Source organism: Lepidochelys kempii, chromosome 6 (assembly GCF_965140265.1).
Source record: "Lepidochelys kempii isolate rLepKem1 chromosome 6, rLepKem1.hap2, whole genome shotgun sequence".
Taxonomy (NCBI): Eukaryota; Metazoa; Chordata; order Testudines; family Cheloniidae; genus Lepidochelys; species Lepidochelys kempii.
Window position 1 is genome coordinate 85616181 of NC_133261.1, and position 23220 is coordinate 85639400.

Below are 23220 nucleotides of genomic sequence, written 5' to 3' on the forward strand. Positions count from 1 at the left end.
TTTGATTCTTAGGCATACTGTTGGCTCTGTTTCTAGTATCTTTGGAAAACAACCTTCTATTGTAGCTATATTCTTGATAACATTTCATGTTGATTTTTTTTTGCTGTCATGAATAAAGTGGCAAATGTACTCTGTCAAAAAGCTTATATAGAAATAAGTGTTTGTTTTTAAAATCATTCAAAACTCAGCTAATGTTTGGTTGAGCTAAGCACTGCAAATTGATTAGACTCAAATACTCCTCAGTGCTTTAATTTTTAATTCAGGAAAAAATACAAAAAATCAATTTTCAAAGCCTAAAACAGAACAGAAGTATGCAGTACCCAGAGTAAATACCTAAAATACAGTTTGATCTTGGGCAAAATCAATTTTTTTATGTGGAACCTGTGAGATCTACTATCCCTGCTGACATATTGTGTTAAAGAACGAGTTTTCAAAATTAATTTTGGGAAAATTGTCTAAAAGTCATTTTTAGAGTTAAAATATAGGGCTGACTGTCTCAGAATACCTGCCTGGACCCTGTTAAGCAATCTTTACTTACTGCTTACTTTGACTGGGAGATTTGACTGGGTAAGGAGTGATGAATAAGTCCCTGTATGAGGCAGTCCTTATTTCTGACACATTTCTGACCCACATTATCTTAATGATTAGTTTATAATTATTTAAATATAAATATGTGAAATGCCAGTTAAACTAGTTAGCATAGGGCACATAGATACCGTGGTGATGGGCTTATTATAAATACCTACAATATATATAGTTTTATTCACTATCGCATTTCATTTATGTAGTGCAACCAACATCTTAAAATCTTAATAATAATAGACAAACATCATACAAGGAGATATGGGGAATTTTTCAAAGCATTGCTCTGGGTGTGAGATACATGACTCCTGTGTGACTAAAAACCTGCTCTGGACTGGAAAATGCATTCCATAGCATTTCAGAAATATTTTCTTGTTCAATTTAAACATAGTGGGCCAATTTCTGTGCTAATTTAGGTGCCATGCAATCTCATTGAAGTCAGTAGGATTGGGAGATGTATGTTGATTCATTATTTGGCCCAATGTTTTCATAGCAGGATTTTTCCTTTTTTTCAGTGTTTATTTTTAAATAACAGAAAAAGGAGAGAAATAACTCTGCTCTTAAAAATATTGGGCAAGGATGTGGAAACTCTGAAGTTTAGAACTATGGATACAGTGTATTTGTAACTGAGTTTCTTCTATCGCCTTGCCTGGGTTTCTGCAGTGCTACAATAACCAGCTTTTTTGGGAGACCTATAATCAAGGTGCTATTAAAACAAATATTCTGCGTAGAGAATTTTCAGTTGCAAGATCGGCTCAGAGATATTAAGATAACAATGGTCAGAAATTACATATAGATACTGTCTGTGAAAGGTTTTAGAATGATATTTTTCACAGGATACTACTCTGTTGATTAAACATTTTTTTTTTAGTTGTATTCTTTACAAAGATAAAACAAATTGTCTCATTTTGAGGTAGCTACTACTAAATTTCATTTTTTTTTAAAAAGGGGAAATAGTTTTTAATTTTGTGGGAGACACAAAAACACCTAAAAGTTAATTATATGTCAGAAAAGTTAAGAAAAAAGTAATCAGTTGGATATTATTCTGAATGCAGTTCGTTTATTTTTTAAAATGATGTTGAACTTTTATAGATAAACTATAACTTGTTGGTTATAAGTAAAGGGGGTTGCAATGGAATGAATGGCAAATCTTTCAGAGATTTTAAGGGCCTGATTTCACAAGGTGCTGAGCAGTTTGTGATTGGTGCCAAGTGCTTTCACCATCCTTTGATGTCAATGTAAGTTGAGGACATAGAGCCCTATTTAAAAGGTGATCAGCACCTTTAAGATCAGACCCTAAAATGCTGCTGTATCCCTGATCCTTTGTTACTGAAGTCAATGGGAGATTTGCTGTTGACTTCAGTGGGAGCAGGCTCAGGGTTTTAATTAGCTGGGTTTTTTAGTCCTTATTCAGGCAGAACTCCCATTTCTATCAGTGGGAATTCTGCCTGAGTAAAGATTGCCACAACCAGCAAAGTATGTCAATGAGATAAGCAGTATTTTATTCACCCAAAATGTGTAAAGAATGTATTCAGTTTTGTATCTATGAAATTCTTTACATCTTCCACATTCGTTGCTTTGAGAAGGGAAACATTGCTCTCGTGGAGAATTGACATTTTGTTTATTCTCATTGCAAATTTCAAAAGAAGTGGAAACTGCTGGGTGTGTGTGCACAATGCAATTATGTAAAGAGATCAGACAGATGTTAAAATTCAACATACTTATTGTCCTGCATTACAGTTGACTGTAGAGAATCTCTAGTCATGTATATCTGTTTTTGATACCTCTACAGAATAACTGTCCAGCATCCTCTGCCCAACCAATCAGAATGTAGGAAAATCTACAGATATGACGGAATCTACTGTGAATCTACCTACCAAAAGTATGTTGAAATCTGTGTGAGTCTTACCTCTGGCTCGTGCATTAGTGCTCGTGCTCTCCCGCTATCAGAAATTAAACCTGTATTGAAACCTTATACTTCTATTTAAATGAAAAACCACTAAAACAGGGACAGAACATTGTTGTTTAATTCTTTGGAATTGTGCTCTAAAAGTTAAAAAGGAGATTAAAAAAATCTTGTGACTTTATTAAATCTCTTCTGTATATTGCAATAAACAAGCACTTATACAGTACAAAATCTAGGCAAAGTATATTGCACAGGTGTTTCACATCTTAGGGATTTGAAAGGTGTGTTATGTATAAATTAGCTGTCACTTTTTTCAGTCATGTAATGGAATGATGAGTTATAATTTGCATAATCCTTTAAGAAGTCAAATTATACTGTCATGTAGCAGATTTAACATGCTAGCTAGGATTTCATAGCTTTGCAGCTAATTAGTATGTACCTTACGGGACTGTTAAATTGGAGTTGTCCTCTTGCTTTGTCGGTTGCCTTTGTCCATTGCCTAATGGTACCTGCATTTGTGGCTAACTACCAAATGTTACTAGTACTTCTGATGAAAGTACTGTAGATGTCTATTAATATGGGCAAGCAAATGTAACATGATTTGGACAGTCCGCAGAGTTTCTTTTTGAATATTTTAAGAATTATAATCTTTCATGATTAGATTCAATAATCCATTTCCAGTAAGAAATGAGAGAGATGACATTTTATAACTATATTACAGATGACTGTGTTAATATTTTGCAAATGCATTACCACTTTTCTGATTATTTTTATTGAATTTCCAAACTGTTTACTTTCCCTTAATGTTTAATTTTTATATTCTAACTATATTCCTGTTTTGTGGCATATTATATCAGTTATCTACAAGGAGATAAAGAAAATACTACAGTTTGCTCAATAGAAATTAATTTCTAGAAAAAATAGTGTTTACATTGTAGCTAGAGGTTTCTTTAGCAAGAAAGCAATATTTGTTGTGTTTCTTCAGTTCATATTACCCTCCAATTATTCTATAGCTTGTTGTCAATTTGATTAATTAATTTAGTAACTGGAGAAACCACCACAGTAGTAAAAGTTGTAGCTATAGAGTGGATGAAGAATAGAATTAAAGTTTGTAAGAGAAGAATACAAAGAAGAATTAAAGTTTGCGATATTAGAACATAAAGAGAAATCAAGACCGAGCCAAAGATTTCCAAAGTGTTAATTTGCTTGTTGAGCCACGATGGTAGCCTGATTTACTGCTGAGTCATCTGGTCATCCTCCATTTTTCTGTTTTTAGAGTTAAATTATTTTCTTTTTATTCATGGTTTACATTGATTTATTGATCATTCTGTAGATGATTTTTTAATCTGTGATAATTTTATAAGCCATCCATCCAGATATGACACTGTATACGAGGGTAATCAATTATTTTTTGTCAAGGTCCATTATTATTATGATAATAATAACTAAATCAAAAGATTTTGGGGTTCATTCAAAAGTGTCTGACTGTCCAGATTTGGCCCGTGGTCTGCCTATTGACTACCCCTGTTGTATAGTGTAGTCTGTCTCTGGGAAGAATTTGAAGAACCATGAGCATTCTGTTCGGAAAGGTGACTTTAGATGGATGTACTGTACTTATCTTTGAGCAGTAGTTTTATTTGTTATACACCAGTTCAGTAACTATAAATGCTCAATGATTTCTTTAAGCATAATGTTAGATTTGCCATCAGTGGTTCATGTCAGTTTGTAAAACTGACTTCATGACTCTGGAAACTGGCTGTGGAGATACAACTCTTGGCAGAAGGTAGTGGATAGTTGTCTGGCCAACTTTGCTGGGGGTTGCAAGCACAGTGATGGCTTCATTCAAAACGCTTACGAATACTTTGATAGGCATAGTTTTTAATAATATCATTTGCAGTCAGTGAAGTTGCAATAGATAGCAGACGTGACAGCAAGAAAAGTGTTCTGGGTGTGTATTAATTAAAGGCAAATATTGGCAAAATAGTCTCAAAAATTTTAAGTTTGATGCAACAGTCAACATTATAATTAGTCTTGAAAGGATTAGATTTTTATCAATAAATGTCGATAAGCAGTGATGTAGGCATTTACACACAAACTGTCAGAAAAATATTTCCCTTGATAATAGAAATTTACAGATTAGGAAGGTAAGAAAACTGCTGCTTGAGAAATTATTAGAGTTTAAGGATATTTGTATTTTGACATGCAATGTTGATAATTTGTATGTTAAGAGTTATATAAATCTTTAATTTTTGAATCTCAATGACTACTATTATTAAATAATTATTGTTTGACCCCAGCATAATTTCACACAACTGTGAAAATGTAAATAGATAAAAATAGAATGTTTAAAACCCATAATTTTGTGCAGTTGTGAAAATTTACATCAATAAAATCCCCAAAATGTTTAAAAACAAAAATTGGTGTTATCCATCAAAATGATCAAAAATATAATTTGAATTCTGCCAAGCCTAAATATAATTATTTAATTTAATATGGCTGATTTTGCTTATCTGAATTGTTATAAACCTTATCATGCTATTAATGTCACATAATAAGCATAGATTGTTTGGGAAGAATGTAATATATTTCTCTCTAAAGAAGTTATGTAGCAGGTTTAGACTTTCCTCTATGTGCCCGCAAGGGCAGGGCGGAGGGGAAGGGAGAGATACCAGCGAAAGGAGGACACTCAGGCCTAAGAATAGTAAACTACGCTTTATTGACGGAAGGAAGGAAGAACTTATGCTCCAATCTGCGTGGGGAGCCCCTAGGGCATGCGGAGGGGCTGCAGGGGACTCTGGCCGTTCGGGACAGCTGACCAGGCAGGACTCCACCGTGGGGGAATCCTCTGCAGCGCTATATTCTCTGTGCTTATCTCGGGGTTACATGGGGTCAACAGCTGGTTACAGTCTTATATGTATGATTTATGCTTATTACATAAACTAACTTGTTTATAGGCAAAAATATTCTGAGCTATGCTACAGTATCTTTTGGCAGGGTCTGTCAGACAAAGTTCATTGAAACTGCCTGCATCCTCTGCTTACATCCAGTCACATACTCAGTCCACCACTTAGCTCCTCGCCAATTTTCTGCAACCTTGCCCCTACACTCCACCCCTTGGCAGACTGAGGTGTATTAGTTACTGCCACCAGTGCTCGGCGAGTGTGCGCACTGATTTGGGGGTTGCTAGTTGGGCCAGGAGGGTGGAGGAGCAATTCATGGAACACTGAACAATGACAGACAGAAATACAAAGCCCAGTAGTCCAATCAATAGCAGGAGCCCGATGCATCTCCCCCAGGCGCCGAGATCTGGAAGGCAGGAGGTTAGCCACCGCCAAGGGTCATCCCATACAGAAATCTCAGAGCCCACGTCATGTAACACTTTCAAATGGTCCATCATATTTTGAACATCAGCCTCAATGCACTTATCCTGCTAGTGCCACCGATTGCATCCACTGGACAGCCGAGTTGTGGTGCCATGTGGCTTGGGCACCTATTGCAGCTAAAATTAGTAGGAGGAATATGCCGTAGAGAACACGTTGTAGGGCCATCGCAGGTGTCAGCCTTCGGGTGGCGTGACTGGGACACTCCACAGAGCTGCCCGAACTGCAATGCGGCGGCTATGCTTGCCTGGAAGAAAGACGCTTAGAAGGCACATAAATTGGGGCGTCTTCCCCTTTTAGCAGTAAGAGATGAGTGTCCCCGGGACCATCAGCTAGGATTTCCTCTTCGAGTGGGTTATGTTTGGTGGGGTCATGAACCCAAACTGCACGTCCAGTTGAGCTGAACCCTCCCACTCAGGTGGTGGGTGCAAGCGCATCCACTTCCTGGACATCAGGCAACCCAATGCGCTCGCAAATCAATTGCACAATACGTTCGCCTTGGGGAAGGGTTACTGCCTGCGGGCCATTGTGAACCAAGAGCACCTTAACCTCCCCGGTATAATCAGCGTTGATTACTTCCTCCACAACATCTGTGCCCTTAAGGGCCAGACTGCTGCCTGGGGCAATGTGCCCATAATAGCCTTGTGGGAGTCCTATGGCTAAGCTAGTACTTACAAGGTTCAGGCTATTGGGCTGTAGATCGAGACCAGCACTTCCCGGGGTGGCCCGAATGGGGAAGTGGGCTTGTGGGTGCAGGTGCTGCACTCACAACACACGGGGGGCGGTCATGGAGCGCAGCTGTGGCTTGGTGAAGATTACGGCTCCACCCGGCCAGGGACTTGGTGGAAGATAGTTTGCGTAACTGTTCTTTAAGCAAGCCGTTCATGCATTCAGTAAGCCCGGCGCCCTGCGGGTGGTGTGCGATGTGGAACATATGCTCAATCCCCCATCCCCTAGGCCATTTTCTTACTTCCATTCCCGTAAAATGGGTTCCCTGGTCACTTTGCACCTCGAGGGGGGATCCATAATAGCAGATGAGTTCCTCCAACCCCTTTATAGTCTGCTCCTGTGTGGCGCTTGCGTACAGATATGCAAAGAGCAGACCCGAATATGTGAGCCTAGGATAAGGGGGAGGGAGAGAACTGCATCCCCGGGTGGCCCTCCATGGGACGGTGGGCACTGGTGGCTTGCAAGCTGGCGGGGTTGGTTGCCCCCACTGCATGGAAAGAGCTTGAGCAGGAGCCGGGGGTTACTGGCTCTCTCCCTCCCCCTTATCCTTCCTTCCCCAAAGAGGCATCCCTCCGCTGGTATCCTGTTCGTGATGCCAGTTGTGCCCGCAAGGGCCGGGGCGGGCAGGGTGGATAACAGCGAAAGGAGGACACTCAGGCCTAAGAATAGTAAACTACGCTTTATTGAAGGAAGGAAGGAAGGAAGGAAGGAAGAACTTACGCTCCAATCTGCATGGGGAACCCCTCAGATGCACAGAGGGGCTGCAGGGCACTCTGGCCGTTCGGGACAGCTTACCTCTGCTGTGGGGGAGTCCTCTACAGTGCTATATTCTCTGTGCTTATCTCAGGGTTACATGGGGTCAACAGCTGGTTACAGTCTTATATGTATGATTTATGCTTATTACATAAACTAACTTGTTTACAGGCAAAAATATGCTGAGCTATGCTACAGTATCTTTTGGCAGGGTCTGTCGGACAAAGTTCATTGAAACTGCTTGCATCCTCTGCTTACATCCAGTCACATACTCAGTCCACCACTTAGCTCCTCACCAATCTTCTGCAACCTTGCCCCTACACTCTAACATTGATAGAATTTTTTCTGTGGTTCTTTGGAGTTGCGCTACTGTTGAGGATAGTTCATATACAGCATATTTAATTGCTGTGTGCTGTAATTTATATCTTTTTCATTGTTGATGCTATTGAAAATTCTTTCTTCAGATCCTATGGTCATGTGTTTCCACTGACATTAAAATTTAACTACAACCATGGAAAACCTTTCAGTAAAAATGACAAAAGTTTAGACGTGAAAGCCAAATTTGAACTTTTGGTACTGTGCAGGCTTACATTTTATGAGAGGTAGAATTTGGTTATTTATAGAGCGCTATTATAATGTTCTGCCATAAACATTTATAAATCTTTCCATTGTCATACTTGCTGGCTTACTTTTTTTGCTAAATTTCAGTTACACTCCAATAGTGTGATTACTTTCTATAGCCCTGATTCTGTGCACCTTTCATATCACAAAGAGTTAGGCCACTTGTGCAGAACTTTCAGTGAGCAAGAGGCCACTCACTGGTGGAGCTAATTCAGAAACTAAATTGGGTAGCACAGGGCTTGCTCATCCCTTATGCAGCCTTCACCTTTTTAGCATTCAGGAAAAAAAGGATTTGGGGAAGGACACTGGATGTGTGAGGGGTCAAGACCATCACTTTCTACATGCTGTTTAACCAGAATAGCTACACAGTGGTCCCTCTGATTTACTTCTGATGACAGCAGTACTTACTATTGTAGGTACTGCAGTCTTGTCACCAAGCAGTGTTGCTTAAAACTACAAGAGTACTAAGGGCCAGTGCAGAATAGGACAGGACAGGAACCAGAGTGGTGTTTGGAGACTTACTAATGTAAATAGAATTTTTCCATCCCCTAAATGTGAAAAAAAAAATACGATGAGGTCCTGAGCTCTGAGGTTTACATTGTACCATTAGGGTTTTCAACTTTCTAATTTCACAAAACCGAACACCTCTGCCCTGCCCCTTCTCCAAGGCTCCGCCCCTACTCCATCCCCCCTCTCTCCGTTGCTGACTCTCACTCACTTTCACTGTGCTGGGTCAGGGGGTTGGGGTGCAGGAGCGGGTGAGGGCTCTGGCTGGGGATGCGGACTCTGGGGTAGGGCCAGAAATGAGTTCAAGGTGTGGGAGGGGGCTCCACGCTGGGGCAGGGAGTTGGGGTGCAGGAAGGGGTGTGGGCTCTGGCTGGGGATGTGGGCTCTGGTGTGGGGCTAGGGATGAGGGGTTAAGGATTCAGGAGGAGGCTCAGGACTGGGGAAGGGGGCTTGGGTGCTGGAGGGGGTTCAGGGCTGGGGTAAGGGGTTGGGATGTGAGGTGCAGGCTCTGGGAGGGGACTGGGGCAGGGGGTTGAGGTGTGGGCTCTGGGAGGGAGTTAGGGTGCAGGAGGGGGTTCTGATCTGTGGCAGGGGGTTTGGGTGCAGGAGGGGGTTCAGGCTCCAACCAGGCGGCACTTTTACCTGAGGCAGCTCACGGTCAGTTGTGCAGTGGGGCTGAGGCAGGCTCCGTACCTGCTCTGATGCCACACTGCAGCTGTAAGCAGATGGAATGTCTGGCCCCCAGGCGGAGGCGTGGCCAGGTAGCTCTGGTTCCTGGCCAATGGGAGTTGTGGAGCCAGTGCTAGGGGCAGGGACAGCGCGCGGAGCTTCCCTGATCACCCCGGTGCCTCACTTCTGGGAGCTTAGCGGAACCAGGGCTGGCAAGCCCCACTACACTGCTGACTGGACTTTTAACAGCCCGGTCAGTGGTGCTGACCGGAGCCACCAGGGTCCATTTTCGCCTGGGTGTTCTGGTTGAAAACCAGACACCTGGCAACCCTATGTATCATGAACCTAAAAAAAATCATTTTCCATAAAGATACACAATACCTGGAGCCTTAAGTAGTCCAAGATTTATTGTAATAGGTTATTGAAAAGGGTTGTAGCCCTATTGGACAATGCATGTGATTACATTTACTAAAGTCCAAGTGCATAACACCGAGTGTCTGTGGTTCAAGGGATTACTTGAGTAAGAGATCTGTGTATAGTGAATATGCAGAATAACCTTTTCTAACCTAAATCCAGTACTAGTGTGTGTGAATTACTGACTGTCCTTTTTACCCAGGTTTCTTTCACTGGTGTCTTGTGCCTAACTTTGACAAAAGCAACAATTTGTGATATTGTGTTTAAAGATGTGTGGTGATATTGTGCAAAATCATTTTGCACAATAAGGATGTTGCAGCACAAATTTCTGAGAGGAGTTGCACCATGCAGTGATCATCATTATTAAAGTCTTTACAAGTACTGCAATTAATAGTATTAAGAAAGACGGTAAATACCACAGTAACAGTAGTTACGTAGGCAAAACTTTAAATATTTAGAATGGTGACTGTTGTATGCTGCCTATGACCCCTGTGAATATTACTCCAATTAATGTTATTGGAAGTTCCACCAGGGATTAAGGGGAATATACCTAATCCTAAAAGCTAGTGCAAAATGCCCGTATTGCCCTGCTGTCTGCCAAAAGTTCATGTTTTGCTGGCACACTAAAATAAAATTAGAAAGTGATCATGGAGTTTGTTTTCATATTCAATGGAGGTTTCAAAGAACTAAATATGTAGTAGTCATTTAAAACTTTACAATTTTGCCTCTGCAACTAAATATGTAGGGAACAAATATTAGATAATGGGGCCTTCAATCTAGCAGAGAAAGGTATAACATGATCCAGTGGCTGGTAGTTGAAGCTAGACAAATTCAGACTGGAAATAAGGTGTACATTTTTAACAGTGACGGTAATTAGAACATAAGAATGGCCATTCTGGGTCAGAACAGAGGTCCATCTAGCCCAGTATCCTGTCTTTTGGCAGTGGCCAGTGCAGAGATGCTTCAGGGGGAATGAACAGAACAGGTAATCATTGAGTGATTAACCATTTGAACAGTTTACCAAGGGTTGTGGTGGATTCTCTTTCAACGGAAAATTTTTAAATCAAGTTTGGATATATTTTAAAAGATATACTCTAGTTCAAAAGGCATTATTTGGGGGGAATTCTATGGTCTTTGTTATATAGGAGGTCAGACTAGGTATTCACAATGGTCCCTTCTAGCCTTGGAATCTATGAATTGCAGTATTTACAGTGTTCCACATAATTAGTTGAGGAGATGCTGTGGTAGTATTCTTTAGTTCAGGTTCTGAAGTGTGGCTACTGTAATACAGGAAAACTAAGTGAAGGAGAGTTTAGGTTGGAAAACTGGAAACCATGCTCTAAGCTTACCAAGCTCTTTCTGAGGAATCTTTTTTGGAGGTCAGCTAGGAAGAAGAGAGTGTCAGACACACACCCAAAGATTAATTTTTAGTTTTCCCACCAAAAAAATGTGATGGCAGGAGGATAATGCCCTCCCATGCTGTAAAGCAGACTGGTAAGAGGTTTGGGGTGAGGGATTCCTTCAGCAATCCTTTTATGGGTGTGGGCACACATAGCTGCCTAATTCTGATATGACCAGGTAACTAGAAACAACTTTTCTAAAGAGTCTAACTGACTGTAGGCCAATGTAATGCTATCTGTTCCTGCATCCACAAGTGTTCTAGGATCATGGTTGGACTTGATGTTGTTGGATCTTAGGAAAGGTCGCTCAAAGAGTATAGGAGCCAAGGAGATAATTTACATTTCTCTGTCATACTAAAATCCACAGTCTTGTTACAGATGGCCTGTCTACAGCTTTTGAGGTATAACCAGACCTGTCAGTCACTGGTAGGAAAGGGTGTGGGTTTGGCCCAGTTCCTAAAGACTCACCCAGTTTTTTTTTCTGTCTCCACAGCTGGTTAGTTAGTTCCAGATTCTCCCTGTTGCAGAGTAGGAAATGACAATTAAACCCCAAAGAAACCTCAGTTCACTTCCAGAATCATCCCTTTTTGACGTGAGAAGCCCTCTTTTTTTATTTGCCTAAAACTCTGGGGGCTTGTGCCCTGGCTCACCTTCATAGAGTGCTGCATTGCAGTCAAAGATAGGAAGAAGACAGAGATATAGGACTTTTGGAGGCAGCCAGCATGGTGGGAGTATCCTGTGCTCTTCTCCCCTGGATACAAAAGCCCTTGGGCAGCATCAGATTGGCAAAGAAGCTCACTGTCTGGTAGCCCTGCTCATCTTCACAGAGTGCTGTATGGCAGAACAACAGCATCTTATATCACTCCTCATCTTCATGGAGCACAACATGGCAGATAAATCTATGTTTGGTACCTCTGCTCATCCTCTACGAGTGCAGCATAGTGAATAAACCTAGAAAGAAAACCCGGCTATGGGTCTGAGTCCTCATCACGCACCTTGGAATATACAGATGGAGAAGATTTTCCTTTTCACAGGTCCTTCACAGGAAATCCCTCCAGTTTAGGGTTCATCTCTGGTCCTCTTTGTGTCACAGAGTGCAATGCAGATAAGCAACCTTTGACAAGCTCCCCCTAACTCTCTACGTGGGGAGCAAAACTGCCTAACCTACCTCACAAGAGCCAGAGCATACCCAGCTCTCGGCTGCTTGGGTCTGCTCTCACTGTGATTTCCCTGATGGTCACAGAGCACATTTCCTCCCTACCCTACCTTCTTACAAATGAATGAAAAGGCTCAGAGGAGCCAGACGGAGACCCAAATCTCCTCAGACAGTCTCTGTGAATAATTACATACTCCTCCAGAGTCTTCTTCAGCTCTTTGAACCCCCGGATTCCTCTTTATTGGGTCTCCTCTGCAGCAGAGCCCCCGAGGTTATCCATTAGAAGAGCTCATATGTCTTCATCCCCTTGGCTCTTTGATCCTGCAAAGAATGGGTTCATGGGATCACTCCTCAGTACGGCCTTCCTTACTAATACAACTTGCAGGTTGTAATACAATTCCTTACTAACACAGTGTCATCCTCACCCCAGTCCAAAAGGGGAAGCAAAAGGAGTAATGGAGAGCTAGTAATAGTTCTCTCCCCTCTAAGGTGAAACACTATGAGAGTGCCTCCAAAGGACAGGGAAAGAACATAAGAATGGCCATACTGGATCAGACCAATTATCTGTTTAGCCCAGTATCCTGTATTCCAGCAGTGGCCAATGCCAGGTGCTTTGGAGGGAATGAACAGAACAGGCAATTATCAAGTGATCTATCCCCTTGCCCATTCCTAGCTTCTGGCAAACAGAGGCTGGGGACACCAACCCTGCCCATCCTGGCTAATAGCCGTTAATGGACCTATCCTCCATGAATGTATCTAGTTCTTTTTTGCATTTGCTCCAACCCCTCAGACAGAGACAAACACCTACAAGATCTCTATCAAGCATTCTTACAATTATAATACCCACCTGCGGAAGTGAAGAAACAGATTGATAGAGCCAGAAGAGTTCCCAGAAGTCACCTACTACAGGACAGGCCTAATAAAGAAAATAACAGAACGCCACTAGCCGTCACCTTCAGCCCCCAACTAAAACCTCTCCAATGCATTATTAAGGATCTACAACCTATCCTGGAGGGTGACCCAACACTCTCACAATTCTTGGGAGACAGGCCAGTCCTTGCCTACAGACAGCCCCCAACCTGAAGCAAATACTCACCAGCAACCACATACCACACAACAGAACCACTAACCCAGGAACGTATCCTTGCAGCAAAGCCCGTTGCCAACTGTGCCCACATATCTATTCAGGGGACACCATCACAGGGCCTAATAACATCAGCCACACTATCAGAGGCTCGTTCACCTGCACATCCACCAATGTGATATATGCCATCTTGTGCCAGCAATGGCCCTCTGCCATGTACATTGGTCAAACTGGACAGTCTCTACGTAAAAGAATAAATGGACACAAATCAGATGTCAAGAATTATAACATTCATAAACCAGTCGGAGAACACTTCGATCTCTCTGGTCATGCGATTACAGACATGAAAGTTGCGATATTACAACAAAAAAACTTCAAATCCAGACTCCAGCGGGAGACTGTTTGAATTGGAATTCATTTGCAAATTGGATACAATTAACTTAGGCTTAAATAGAGACTGGGAGTGGCTAAGTCATTATGCAAGGTAACCTATTTCCCCTTCTCCCCCCCCCCCCCCCCGACGTTCTTGTTAAACCCAGGATTTGTGCTGGAAATGGCCCACCTTGATTATCATACACATTGTAAGGAGAGTGGTCACTTTAGATAACCTATTACCAGCAGGCGAGTGGGTTTGTGTGTGTGTGTGTGGGGGGGGGATAAAACCTGGATTTGTGCTAGAAATGGCCCAACTTGATTATCATACACATTGTAAGGAGAGTGATCACTTTAGATAAACTATTACCAGCAGGAGAGTGGGGTGGGGGGAGGTATTTTTTCATGTTTTGTGTGTATAAAAATATCTTCTACGCTTTCCACAGTATGCATCCGATGAAGTGAGCTGTAGCTCACGAAAGCTTATGCTCAAATAAATTGGTTAGTCTCTAAGGTGCCACAAGTACTCCTTTTCTTTTTGCGAATACAGACTAACACGGCTGTTACTCTGAAACCTTTTTGAACCCTGTTATAGTCTTGGCTTCACAACATCCTCTGGCAAAGATTTCCACAGGTTGACTGTGTGTTATGTGAAAAAATACTTGCTTTTGTTTGTTTTAAACTTGCTGTCTATTAATTTCACTTGGTGACCTCTAGTTCTTGTGTTATGAGGAGGAGTAAATAACACTGCCTTATTTACTTTCTCCACACCCGTCATGATTTTATAAACCTCTATCATATCCCCCTTAATCATCTCTTTTTTAAGCTGAAAAGTCCCAGTCTAATTAATCTCTCCTCATATGGAAGCTATTCCATACCCCTAATAATTTTTGTTGTCCTTTTCTGAACCTTTTCCAATTCCAATATATCTTTTTTGAGATGGGGCAGCCACATCTGCATGCAGTATTCAAGATGTGGGCATACCATAGATTTATATAGAGGCAATATATTTTCTGTCTTATTATCTATCCCTTTCTTAATGATTCCCAACATTCTGTTCATGTTTTTGACTGCCGCCGCACATTGAGTGGATGTTTCCAGAGAACTACTGGGGGAGCTGATGGACAAGGAAATAGCAGAATTACCAGGTAAATTTAGGAAGTCTGTGGTCCTTGCCAGAGAATATAGGAGAAAATAGAAACCTTATGCCTGGGCCAAACACCCTCTCTGGGTTTCCAGTCAGGATATTCAACTGGAAAGAGAACCCTCCAGGGGTCAGGTAAGGATAGAGACAACTCTCTTGTGGAAACTTTAAGCAGTCTGCAGTGCTCTAGCCTAATCTGTACTGGCACCCCAAATGGGCAGCCATCTTCTCCAGTATACAGATCGCTAGTTGCTCTCCTGTTCAGACAAGTAATTTTTGGAGGTAATTCAAAGGAGTTATTCAGTAGATTTACTCCAGCTCCTGAGGTATAGATTCATTTAATTTCCACCATTATCCAAACCAGGGAAGCATTGGGACGGGCACTGGGATAACTGCTACCTTTTGTGGAATGAGATAATAGATCTAGGCCCTCTGCTTCATCCTGTTCCTAGTCACAAAGAAATCTGGTGGAAACAGAGCGGTGCTTGACTTAGAATACCTCAGTATGTTCTCAGTAGAGATCAAGACCAAGATCGAAAAGGCCATATCCATTCAATCAGTATAGGGGATTTTCTTATTCCCTGTAGATCAGAAGGATACCTTCTCCATATTCTCATTTATAGGGTCTCACAGGAGGAGCATATACTTTACCTTGTGGGATGACAGCATTTACAGCACAGATTTTTTGGCCAGGCTATTGCTCCCAGAGTACTCACAGAGGTAGTTGTCATGGCAGTAGGAGCCCTTGGGACAATGAGGGGATCCCTTTTGTCCTTTCTTAGATAACTCTGTATTCAGTTTACCATACAAAGACAAAGCAGTAGAAGACATCCACAGAAATGAGCAGTTCAGATTGGAGAATCACCGCTTGGTTCTAGATTGGGAAACGAGCCAAGTGGCCCCTCTGTAGACAGCTATAAACCCAAGTAAAAAGTAATGACATTGCTGTCAAATTCAGGAGAGACGGGAAGAATTATGACAATATCAAAGAGGTTGACAATCTCAGAGATGTTGCCATCCTTTCCCCTCATTTCATTTCTAAATGATGGTACCACATATAATTTTTTCCATTGGCCTGGGCTCACATGAGACCTGTAGATCTTCCTTTCACATCTTCAATACAGTCTTATGTCTCACCTGACATCAGATGACTGAGGAACAAAAGACAGAATTTTTCCACTATGCAAGCTTCTGAGAGTAGCTATTATGGCTCATGGCAGCCTACAAGGTTGCATCACCCACTCAGGGATAAGAACAATCCTAGGGGCTTGGTCCTCAGAGAGGATGCACAATACGGATGTCTGGAGCTCAAAGTGATCCCTTTCGGACATTTTAGAACAGATTTGCTATCAATTTATGTAATCTGATGTGTGGGAACAGGCGTCCATCCTTCCACAAGGAGCTGCAAATGCAGTTGTCCTGGGCAGAAAGATCCTGCTGTCTGTCCACAATCTCTACACTGAAAGCAATTTTAAAGGTCACTGTAGAGTGGCTCAGCAGGAGAAATATTTGGCAAATTGAGTAGGGGCTTCTCCTGCAGGTTAGACTCCTGACAAGGACTTTGGCTCCCCAGTGTTTGGTCCTGTTTGTCTCTCTTCATTCTCAAGGTAGTCATCAATTTTCCCTGTCAGTGAGCCAAGGGTCAAAGTAACAAATGCCCTGGCTCAGAACTGGACACGAGATCTATATGCCTTGCCTTCCATTTCCTACTGAGGGCAATTCAGACGCTCAAAAAGCAGAAAACATTAGTAGTCCCAAATGGTACTTCACTGGGTACTATTTGACCTACTAATCCCAACAGTGAGACCTTCCTTGCTCCACCAATGCCAGGAATCTTTTGTTTCAAGGTCCGTCAGGAGCCAGACAGCTTAAACGCAGCTGTCTGGCAATTGAGAGTCACCTGAAATAAGATAAGATATTCTGAAAGTATCATTTGTATTCTTCTAGCCTCAAGAAAAACATTCTCCTATGTGAAGTACATGAGAGCAAGGCTAGCATTTAAAGTAACAGTGTAGAGTCCATAATGCTTCTCTAATATCAGCTTTAATATTCCATGTTTTGGAATTCCTGTAGGAAGGCCTTGGCAGGGGCGTCAGGGTCTCCATACTGAAGAGCAAGTAGCTACTTCATCAGCCGTCCCTCGTACAGCACGCAAGAGGAGGACCATGTCTCCTGAACATTAGATGTCTTCTCAGGACAACCTCTCTCTTCCACTTCAGATTTTGAGACCCTCTCTTGTACTTGAGTCTGGTCCCTAATGCTCTCCCATCGTTTGAAGAAAGTCTGCATATCTCCTCTCCATTAATTTTTCCTCTCCTAGAAGAATATTAGGCTGGAAGCAATGCTCAAGATTTGAAACTCAACTCACTAGGCAGTCCTGCAAATAAATAGCCCTCTTCATGCTATGACTACCCAGTGCAATAGGGGAAGTAAGCCAACAAGTCTACCATTTCAGAATGACTGGCAACCAGATGGTCATCTGTTTGCCCATATTCAGTTATCCAAGTTGAACATCCAGTGCTTGGCCGATGCAGCATTTGGGAGAATGATGCTCCAGTGTGTAATCCCTCAATAACAGAGAATGGAGGTTGTATCTGTTTATAAATTATACTATAGTTATCTCCCTCCCTGAACGCATACTGTTATTAAAATTCCACTGTAATAGATCAGTGGACCATAGCATAATGGAGAATAAGAAAATGTATATTTTTCTGAATAATAAGCAGTCACGATCTGTCTGATGCTAGGCAGATTGTTTTGTATTACAATACAGGATCCAATATGACTTCTGGTTCAATGAGAAATTCTGAAGTTTTCTTTAATCTCTACAGTACCTCATTGTAATATCTACCTTGAGTTAATCTTGAAATGAATTTGGCATTGGTCAGTTGACCTACTTAGCAGTTATCCTTTGCTGTGGAAATTATCTGAAACAGGTTTAGATGGACCACATCCTTTCAGAAAAGTATTAGTCACAGTCTAATGATTCTGCGTTAGGAAGCGTTTCCTGGTATTTTGCCTAAATTGTTCTCACGTTCTATTTTCACTTCATAAATGTTTCCTATAGGTTCATGTTCCTGTTTTCTGAGATGGAAAGGTCAATTCATGTGTTTGTGACTGAGCTGCTCTTATGTGCTTGGCAAAGTTTCGCTTTGCCCCCCACTTAAATAACAACCACTCTTACAAAATCAAGAAATATTAGTACCAAAGGGACCAAAAATATCAGTTATGGACAACATAACTGAGCAAGAAAACAAATTAATTGGCTTCACTAAAGTGTAATTTGCATTACGTGATTGAAACTAGCACCTAATATTTTTTCATAGAGGTAGTTAGCAAAATACCTGCAGTAAAATATGTATGAGAACTGTGGGAACTTGAGCACATAAGTAATGGTCAAATTAAGAGTAATAGAGCTACCCTGCACCTTTTGTAGGCATGCTGTTGAAGGTTAGAGACCTGCATGTCTACCAACTGATTTAAAAGAGGTATATATGTGCCCAAAGTTGCACTGTATTATACAAGGGACAGAGAATTGCTGTACTGAATGAGCTAATGTATGAAGGTGAAACAATGGTTAAGTAAATTTACCTCATGTAAAATGGTAAGGGCTTAAGTGTATTTTATCATGTATTTAATGGATCATTTATTTATTTATATATAGTTGTGACAGGGTCGGGCCAGATGGCTATAGGAGAGTAATTTTTGAAGCAAAAAAGAATTTTATTTGTGTTACACTTACAAAGAATCACCAAAGAGGATAAAGCAAAACTATGCAACAAAACAAAAGCAAACAGAAGGTATGACACAGCAGCCTTCAGGAGGGAGAAGTGTTCAGGCTATCCTGGGCCCAGAGCAGGGGGGCTTCCTCGACACTCGTGGTCTTCCACCCTCCTGAGTAACCTGGTGGCCTAGAGCAGGGGCGGCTTCCTCAACACTTGTGGTCTTCCACCCCCTCAAGTTACCTAGTGCCATGCCCAGTGTCACCAATTATTCCTCTCCTGAGAGTGCCCGACAAGATGGGCGTGGCTGTGGGGTGGGCAGTTTGGGGTGGAGGGGATTACACCCACGGGTTATAGGACCCCTCCTAGGTGACAATGATGATGGTATCCACAGCGGCAACGGCTGGGGTCTCTTGCTCTTCCCCTCAATCAAAGGGTCAGACGGAGGGAACTGGGCGGGGTCACTGAGCAAAGAACCTCGGACAGCGCCCACCGCTCCTCGAAGGTGTCAAGGGAGTCGGTGGACATCGCCCAGAGGAACTCCGCCCGGATACGTGAATGTACTGAGGATCGGAAAACGGCCCTACAATCGCAGGACGCTTCATTAGCCAACCTCCCCTCTCTGGTTTTATAAATGGTTGTTTTAGCTAGGGCTAGGAGGAGGTTAACCAGGAGATCTCGCGATTTTGTGGGACCATGGATGGGGAGTGTGTAGATAAAAAAGTGAGGGGAAAATTGGAGCCAAAAGCGTAATAAAATATTTGTGAGGAGCCGGAAAAGGGGCTGCAATCTGGCACACTCTAAATATATGTGCGCCAGGGTTTCCCTCACGTTGCAAAAAGGGCAAGTATCCGGGATGGGGGTGAACTGTGTCAAAAACACGCCCGTGCTCACAGCTCCGTGAAGGAGCCGTCAACTAATGTCCCCGACGGGCCTCGGGACCAAGGTGGAATACAGGCTGGCCCACCAAGTTTGCTCACCCTCCAAAGGTGGCAGGAGGTCCCGCCCCTTTGTATCGGGGTGGGACACCAGGGTGTGGGCGTGAAGGGTGTGAAGCGTGAGTGTGTATAAATATTTCCGTGGCGCGATTTTGGAAGCTGACCGGCTGCAGTTCGTGCAGCCGGCTTGCAGTGAAAGGGTGAGGGGTTTGTTGGGGTAGGGGCCCAACTGAAAGATTCGGCTGGCCTGGGATAGAGGGTGGGCGGGGTGCACCCTCGCGCAGGGCTTGGTTGAGATAAGCCCGAGCAGCGGGCATCAAGGCAGCCTTCACCTCCTGAAGTACGCGCCAGGGGGGGTACGAGGTCTGGAGAGCCCCATGTGCCGAGGGAGCGTCAGGGGATCCAGCCAGTCTCTCCGGTCGTAGTCCAGGAGGTCTCCGACTCTTGTGACTTCCACCAGGACCAAACTCTGGCGCACCGAGCGGGACTCCGCCACCTGCACACGGAGCTGGGAGTTGTGTAGCAGGGGCTCCCTGAGGAGATCTGCTCCCATGGTGGCCGCCACGGACCTGGTCATTGAGAACAGTTTCCAGGTCTGGAGGAGGTCCTGGTAGAAGACCGGCAGCCCGGAGAGGTCTCACGGAAAACCTCTCGGACAGAGATAAAAGAGCTGCTGGTCATATCGGAGCCCTTGGAAGCGGCGCAGGAAGGCGTGCGCCAGTATGCTCCACGTCGAACTACCTGCACTATAAAGGAGCCTCTGCAGGGCCTGGAGGCGGAAGACACAGACCTGAGTGTGCAGACACTTCAGGCCCTGCCCTCCTTCAGGGGTAGATGAAGAACCCCGACAGGGGCCCAGTGCATTCCTGACCAAAAGAACTCTAGAATCGATGTTCGGAGGTTGCTCAGGAAACCTGGGGCCAGGACCAGGGTGTTGAGCCGGTACCAGAGCGTGGACAGGACTAGTTGGTTAAGCACCAGTGCTCTCCCTCAGAGGGAGAGCGCATTGGAGTAGCCTCATCCATTTCCAGAGCCGCTCTATCACCCCGCCCTCTAAATTTTGCCAGTTCTCCGGCGGGGAAGGGTGCGTGGCAGAAAGGTAAACGCCTAGGTAGAGCAGTGGACCCGCACTCTACCGGATGGTCTGAAGCACGGGTGGGAGGGAGCCCACCTGCCGCCAGTCCCCCACCGCCAAGCCAGAGCTCACTTGAGTTTGTGGTGTGCGTGTGAGGAGCTAGGAGCAAGAGGCACTAGGAGCTGAGAGTGAGAATGTGGACTGTTGGAGGACTGAGGTGTACAAGCATTATCAGACACCAGGAGAAAGGTCCTATGGTGCGGATAAAGAAGGTGTTGGGAGGAGGCCATGGGGAAGTAGCCCAGGGAGCTGTAAGTGTCGCACAGCTGTTCCAGGAGGCACTCTAGACAGCTGCATTCCACAGGGCCCTGGGCTGGAACCCGGAGTAGAGGGCGGGCCTGGCTTCCCCCCAAATCCTCCCAACTCCTGGTCAGACACAGGAGGAGTCGACCTGGACTGTGGGTTCAGAAAAACAGACAAGCTGCGGGCTGCCGTGAATCTCCAAGGCGAGCAAATCCGCCAATAAGCGCAAGACCCACCAAGGTAGAGAAGGAACGTTGTCACAGTGTGTATATGTACGTGTGTGTGCATAATTGTAACTTTACTTATTGCTTTAATAAAACTTGCAGTACAGCCACACTATCAGAGGCTCGTTCACCTGCACATCCACCAATGTGATCTATGCCATCATGTGCCAGCAATGCCCCTCTGCCATGTACATTGGTCAAACTGGACAGTCTCTACGTAAAAGAATAAATGGACACAAATCAGATGTCAAGAATTATAACATTCATAAACCAGTCGGAGAACACTTCAATCTCTCTGGTCACGCAATCACAGACATGAAGGTCGCTATCTTAAAACAAAAAAACTTCAAATCCAGACTCCAGCGAGAAACTGCTGAATTGGAATTCATTTGCAAATTGGATACTATTAATTTAGGCTTAAATAGAGACTGGGAGTGGCTAAGTCATTATGCAAGGTAGCCTGTTTCCTCTTGTTTTTTCCTACCCCCCCCCCCCCAGATGTTCTGGTTTAACTTGGATTTAAACCTGGAGAATGGTCAGTTTAGATGAGCTATTACCAGCAGGAGAGTGAGTTTGTGTGTGTATGGGGGTGGGGGGGATGTGAGAAAACCTTGATCTATGCAGGAAATAGCCCGACTTGATTATGTAAAGAGTTGTCACTTTGGATGGGCTAGCACCAGCAGGAGAGTGAATTTGTGTGGGGGGGTGGAGGGTGAGAAAACCTGGATTTGTGCTGGAAATGGCCCACCTGTTGATCACTTTAGATAAGCTATTACCAGCAGGACAGTGGGGTGGGAGGAGGTATTGTTTCATGATTTCTGTGTGTATATAAAGTCTGCTGCAGTTTCCACGGTAAACATCTGATGAAGTGAGCTGTAGCTCACGAAAGCTCATGCTCAAATAAATTGGTTAGTCTCTAAGGTGCCACAAGTACTCCTTTTCTTTTTGCGAATACAGACTAACACGGCTGTTCCTCTGAAACCAGCTAAAACTTTGTACTTGTGATTGTGTCTGTGGTCACTATCCTTGGTCTTAATGTGTTCCTGGAGTCTACAAATCTGATAAAAGCACCCGAGGTAATTTTTAAGGTAGAGCAGGAACTTTGTCACAATAAATAAATACATATATAAACTTAGTAATATATATAAGCAGCTATATAATCAGTGTAAATACAGGCCTAGTTTAGTTTGGTTCATCAGACCTTTGAAAAAGCTTTTTTTGGGAAGGAGTGCAAAACAACATTTTTGTTTTACTTGGTATCCTGTTACTCAACACTTGAATTGTCCCTGGTTTGGGTACAGGGCAAGGATGACATTACAATGAAACATCACAGTGATGTAGCAAAATATAATCAGGTTAAACAAGGAAAGTTTCCAAAATCGCTGTCAAATATTATCATTGATAGTTTTGTTATTGCTAATCAATCAATATACTTGTATAACTGAGTGTGTAATGCGGAATCTTATATTTGGTCATAGATATTGTTAATCATTATCAAATTGAATAAATTGAATCAGAAAAGAGAGGTGCTGATAGAATGTAGGGTGTCAGCTTGGGAATAAAAGAGTATATGGAGACTTAAGTCTTTATCTTTGTTTGTTAACAGCCTTGTCTGTGTATATTCAGCCAGATCATTGGCCAGATGTATCTCAACTGTTCGTCGGGGTGTGGCACTTTGTACGATGCTGAAATAAATCAGTGCCCTGGATCTGAAATCTGGAGTTAGAAGTAATTTTATCTGCTACAGCAAGTAGTGGTTGTCTGTTTTGGTAGGTTCGTAAGGTAACTTGTGAGCCTGGGTGGTGATCCTGAAAACATTCTCACATGGTGAATACTTTTATAGGTTCATATTAATAGATTTTAAGGCCATACGGGCCATCATGATCATCTAGTCTGACCTGCATAACACAGACAGTAGTATTTCAACAAGTGATTCTGGCATCAAGCCCATAACTTCTGGTTGAATGATGGCATATATTTTAGAAAGAAAATCTTGATTTAAAGAGTTCAAGTGATGATCGATCCAACACATCCCTATATATGCTCATATAGTTAGTTGCCCTCACTGTTAAAAATGTGCCCCTTATTTCTAGTCTGACTTTGTTTAACTTCAGGGTCCATCCATTGGATGTTGTTATGCTTTGTCTGCTAGATAAAAGAGCCCTTTATTATCAGAACAGTTTTTCCCCATGTAGGTACTTGTAGACCATGGTCAAGTTGCTTCTTAACCGTCTCTTTGGT

The 23220-nt window shown here is 43.1% G+C and overlaps 1 protein-coding gene across 5 annotated transcripts in view; it reads left to right on the top strand.

The window, feature by feature from the left end:
- NPAS3 (neuronal PAS domain protein 3) overlaps positions 1–23220 on the top strand; it is an 844272-nt gene that overhangs the window by 95292 nt on the left and 725760 nt on the right. For 3 of the 5 annotated variants that reach the window (XM_073348989.1, XM_073348988.1, XM_073348991.1), the window contains exon 2: positions 2375–2464. The exons of the other annotated variants lie outside the window; for them this stretch is intronic. In XM_073348989.1, coding sequence (XP_073205090.1) covers positions 2375–2464 — 90 coding nt within the window. The remainder of the gene's footprint in view (positions 1–2374; positions 2465–23220) is intronic. 5 annotated transcript variants of the gene reach the window in all.